Source organism: Penaeus chinensis, chromosome 16 (assembly GCF_019202785.1).
Source record: "Penaeus chinensis breed Huanghai No. 1 chromosome 16, ASM1920278v2, whole genome shotgun sequence".
Taxonomy (NCBI): domain Eukaryota; kingdom Metazoa; phylum Arthropoda; class Malacostraca; order Decapoda; family Penaeidae; genus Penaeus; species Penaeus chinensis.
In genome coordinates this window covers 37,377,009-37,382,008 of record NC_061834.1, presented here as the reverse complement: position 1 = coordinate 37,382,008, position 5,000 = coordinate 37,377,009, and the positions used below count along the sequence as shown (strand labels likewise).

General features: G+C 38.7%; 1 protein-coding gene across 1 annotated transcript in view; it reads right to left on the bottom strand.

Moving 5' to 3' along the window:
- LOC125033410 (bystin-like) overlaps window positions 1–5,000 on the bottom strand; it is a 15,701-nt gene that overhangs the window by 9,348 nt on the left and 1,353 nt on the right. Inside the window, exons 2-3 of the mRNA XM_047624889.1 lie at window positions 907–1,056; window positions 403–530 (exon numbers count right to left, since the gene is read on the bottom strand). Of these exons, the coding sequence (XP_047480845.1) occupies window positions 403–530; window positions 907–1,050 (272 nt within the window). The 5' untranslated portion in view covers window positions 1,051–1,056. The remainder of the gene's footprint in view (window positions 1–402; window positions 531–906; window positions 1,057–5,000) is intronic.

Genomic DNA, 5,000 nt, shown 5'->3' with positions numbered 1-5,000 from the left:
TATATATGTATATAATTTAATGTATATGTATATGTATACATATATATGTAGATGTATATATGTATATATACATACACATATGTATATATACATATATATACATATATATGTATATATGTGTAAATATATGTATATATACATATACACATATATACTTATATATATATATATATATATATATATATATATATATAAAAATATATACATATATGTATATATATATATACTTATATGTATATATGTATATATGTATATATGTATATATGTATATATATACATTTATACATATATATATACGTATATGTGTATATATACATATATACATGTATATATAAATATATATACATATATATATACATTTGGCAATAACAAAACTTAGAAATCAAAAAGCCAAGCACTCACTGTCTCTCATATTTCTCAACTGGCTGCCCGAGAGGTGGGAAGTCCTTCTCCATGTCTTCAAAAAGAACCTCCTGCAGTTGAGCCTGACTCTGCTTCAAGATGCTACGCCCCATCTGGCCTTCTACAAACTGAAGTCATAAGAATGGAGAATGAAAACTAATCCTTGCTCAAGCTAAATAAATATTCATAGCAGACGAGATACACACACACACACACACACACACACACACACACACACACACACACACACACACACACACACACACACACACACACACACACATATAGATAGATAGATAGATAGATAGATAGATAGATAGATAGATAGATAGATAGATAGATGATAGATAGATGATAGACAGATGATAGATAGATGATAGATAGATGATAGATAGATGATAGATAGATGATAGATAGATGATAGATAGATAGATACATATCCTCACTATTACCATAGACATAAAAATGAAGCTGATAGAAACTAAAAATGCAAGTGGTTCTCACTTCATCGTCACCATCAGAGCGTTGGCTCCGAACTTTCTTCCTTGCAGACGGTTGTGCATATTCAGACTTTTCAATTTGCTCTGCTAGAGGGCCTGGCCGAGGCACTTTGCCTCCAGCATTCTGCAGACGTTTAATCTTCCCCATTCTGACCTATGTAAATAAAGGATCTATGTAAATAAAAGAAAAAAGTAATACATGTATTCCTTGCCTTTGTCTGAAAAGAATTGGAATACTGAACTGTACATAAAATAATGTGAGCAAACTTAACCTACAATCTCAAATCTGCTGTGAAAATAGTAAAGATAGTTGAAGACAATAGTTAATGGTTAGAAGAAATAAATGTGCTGTACATCAAAGGTCACATAGCAATACAGTAAAGTATTGCAGTGAGATGATGGAAATGAGTTATCAATTTGGATAAAATGTGTTAGATGTCAAAAGTTGTAGAAAGCTGTAGAATAGAATGGTAGGGAAAGGGTATAGATGGAGAATAAATGGAATACAGTAGGGATTTGTAAAAGGGGAAGGGTTTAAAGGTATAGGGTGATCAGATCAAATGAAGAGTATGTGTCTGAGGAAGAGAGAGTAACTGTACGAGGTAACCTACAAAAGAACTATTATGAAACAATCAAAGGGTAGTACTGGTAGAAATGATAGTTGTAGAAGTAGGAGAAGAATCCAGAGAATGAGATAAGGGAAAAGGAAAGTGGTGAAGTATCGGGAAGAATGTTAGGTGGGGAGGGATCCACAGAAGGACATTGTTGAGACATCCAGGTGGGAGTGGCAAGGATAACGGGGAAAGAAGAGGGAATGAGGATGCACAACGTGCATCCTCATTCCCTCGTCTCATTCCCTCGTCTCCTCCCATCGTCTCCTCCCCTATGTGCATTGCACATAGGGGAGGAGACGATGGGGTGTTTTTTGGGAGAGTGGGAGGAAGAGGGGAGGGGGAACTTGAGGAAGAAGAGGATGGATATCAACAAATACTTTGAATGTAAAACAAATAGGAATATAGGGATTGGAGGGTGGATGAGGGAGTGGAGCATTCTCTGGAAGGGAGTTGGGTGAGGAGGACTGAAAACCAAAGGTTTTCTTATGTGGAGGAGAAGAGGAAATAGATGTCTGTGAAGCAGAGGGAGAGGTGGGTGTAGAAGATGGGGTGGAACATTTAGACTGTCTAATGCGACAGGTAGAGTGAGGAGGAGGAGGGATAGGCACTGGGGAAGTGGAAGAGATTGGAGTATCTGGATTTAGAATGGAAAAGAAATTTGACTGGGGTAGAGAGGGAGTAGAGTAGAGAATTTGACTGGGGTAGAGAGGGAGTAGAGATAGGATGGTTTGTGGTGGAAGGAAGAGATACTGGGGAAGTTGCAGAGACTTCTTGAGAAGATGGGAGGGGAGTGGAGCGAAGTATTGTTCTGGAATAGGTAGAGAAAGAAAAACCTCATCAGTGTGCTTCTTGTCTGAGAATTTAAGAAATGCTATCTCAGATTTGAGCTTGTCGGCAGGGCAGCTCCTATAAAACATATTATGGGAGCCACCACAACTGACACATGTATGACTGAGCAGTGCAATTTGAAAGGATTTGACCAGGTTGGGCACACACAGGGCAGCGGGCTGTCGAGCAACAGTGTTTGGCTGAGTGGCCAAAACACTAACATTTCTGACATTGTCGGAGAAGGGGTCAATATGGTCAGACAGGGCAGGACACTATACCAATATAAACTTCATCGGGGAGGTCATTTCTGCAGAAACTAATCTTTGCAATATTTGTGTAGGACTCTCATTAGCCTCTTGAAGGAATACTGTAGCACTAAATTGCCACTGCATAATAGTCAATGAAACATGCAAGCAAGTCATTTTTAAAGTCTGACCAGTCCTTGTCAAAGACAGGAGAATCAGTCAGGGAGACGTTAATATTTCCAGTACAAGTATTAGGGGAGGAGTAAGGTTGAGCAGGAATAGGTTTGCCACTGAGGTCAGTTAGGGTAGAGGTTGGGACTCATGTAACAGTGACAAGGCATGAACAAATGGAACTAATGCAAAAGGAAACTTTGCCTTCTTGTCTTTGGAGATATTGTTGGTAGAGAAAGGTATTGTCATAGTATGGGGCTGTAGGGGGAATCACAAAGAATTCATCCCACTTGGCTGGGCCAAAAAGGAGTACTCAAAAGGTTTGCTGAGGTGGAAACAGTAGAAGGACAAATACAGGAGGAAGATAGGGTGGTATGGAAAGACATAATAATTTTGGGAGGAGGACAATAAGGATGAAGTGTAGTAATAAGGGGGTGGGGGTAGACAACAAAGAAGACTGTGCAGTAGCAGATGGAGTTGAGGATGGTGGAAGAGAGGAAGGGGTATTCTGAAAATTGAGTAATGACCTGGTTGAATGATTCGGGATGGATAGAGTTGACAGCAAACATCCAGGCAGAGGTTGGGAAACCAAAGAAATTAAATAAGGTAGGCTAGTTGATAAAGAGGCAAGCCTTAATGCCCCTAATAATGGTAAAAAAATCTTCATTACTGGCCATGGTGAGCCTGAAATAAATGGGAAGAAGCAGTCTCAGGGTCCCCCAGAAGGGGTAAGGACTAGGCAATTAACCCCTTTTCACCGGGTTAAGAAAAATATTTTAAAACTACGCTCTGGAGATTAATGGCAATGAACCGACTTTGAGCGCGGGAGTTTGCTACATCAATTCGAACGCCCCACTCATAGCACTTTGGCGCGTCGCTGCAGCGTACAGCCGCACTCCACAGATCGAGCGGTTTGTTATGACACCTCAGTGCGTGAACCAGCAGTAAGGGGTTAAAGAACAAGAATAAATATGGATAGCATACAGCATGCTTCATAAAACAAGACTCGGAAATGATGGATATACATCAGAATTCTTAACCTTTTGCCTGAACTTAAGATCCCATCTGGATTTGTAAAGTTTGAAAGAAATCCTGCAGCTATAGTTACAAAAGAAGGGCAGCTTGGGAGCTATCAAAATATCAGGCTGTATATTTCTTTTACTATCATTTTGCCAGTACACCAATACTTGCAAAGTTGTGTAGAAAACACTCATTTTTATTATTCAGTCTTATCACTTTTCTTGCCAAACCTTAAGCTTTCTTATTTCCAAGCCATTAAATGGTTGCAAATAGGAAAGTTTCTTGGGTAACATGTGGCTGCAGATGCTGCTGAGGCAGAGAATGCCATTTCCATCACTTACTCAAACATATTTTGCTAGTAATATATGGTAGGGATTTCAGGAGGCAGAGCACTCTAACTATAAAAATTTAAATAACTGCAAATGCCACTAAACATTGTGAGTGGTGGATTATAAGATGCAGATTGGTTCTAGAGATTTAGGTCTTATTGGAAATGACACCTAACACCAATTACAAATTAACTGTTTTCATAATTGTGTAGTAATACCTGAACTACTTGACAGATTGCAATAATGAGTTACACAGTCATAATTGTTTTGATCCATGATAGGTAAACATGATGAGGACTTAGAAAAAGATAGTTCGATCTTCTCTCATCTCTGTCATGTACCTCATTTTTCATTTTCGCCACAGGTGAAAAGTGTCTCAGTTTTTCTGAAGGTAACCACTCCATGCATTTATTTTGTATTGAAATCCTGATCATCATACACTGAAAAATTTCCTTGTTTATTCCCTTTGAGTCAACAGTCAGTAAGTAGAAGAGGGTAGTGGGTTACTTTCGAAACAATTTTGAAATTTTTCTGCATGGAATCCACCGCTTTCAACAATTCTAGGTGTTGTTCCTTGTGTAAATGGATCACCATCTCTATCAACAATCTTGATTTGATAGTCCCGATAGCAGGGGAGGCCATGAAGTATATCAAGAGAAATTATGGGGTAATACAGGCTAAAATAGTTTGCATACAGAACAAAAAAACGAAAATATACCATGAAAAACAATATAAAACGCACAGTGAAATGACAAGCTCAACAGGAACCAAACCCACTGTTCAGTAAAAATCTACGGGATTTCACATAATCCAGATTCCCCATGGTAATCATACAATGCGTTCTAACCAATAAATCAACCTAACCTTAACCCAATGGCGACGGGTCACGGC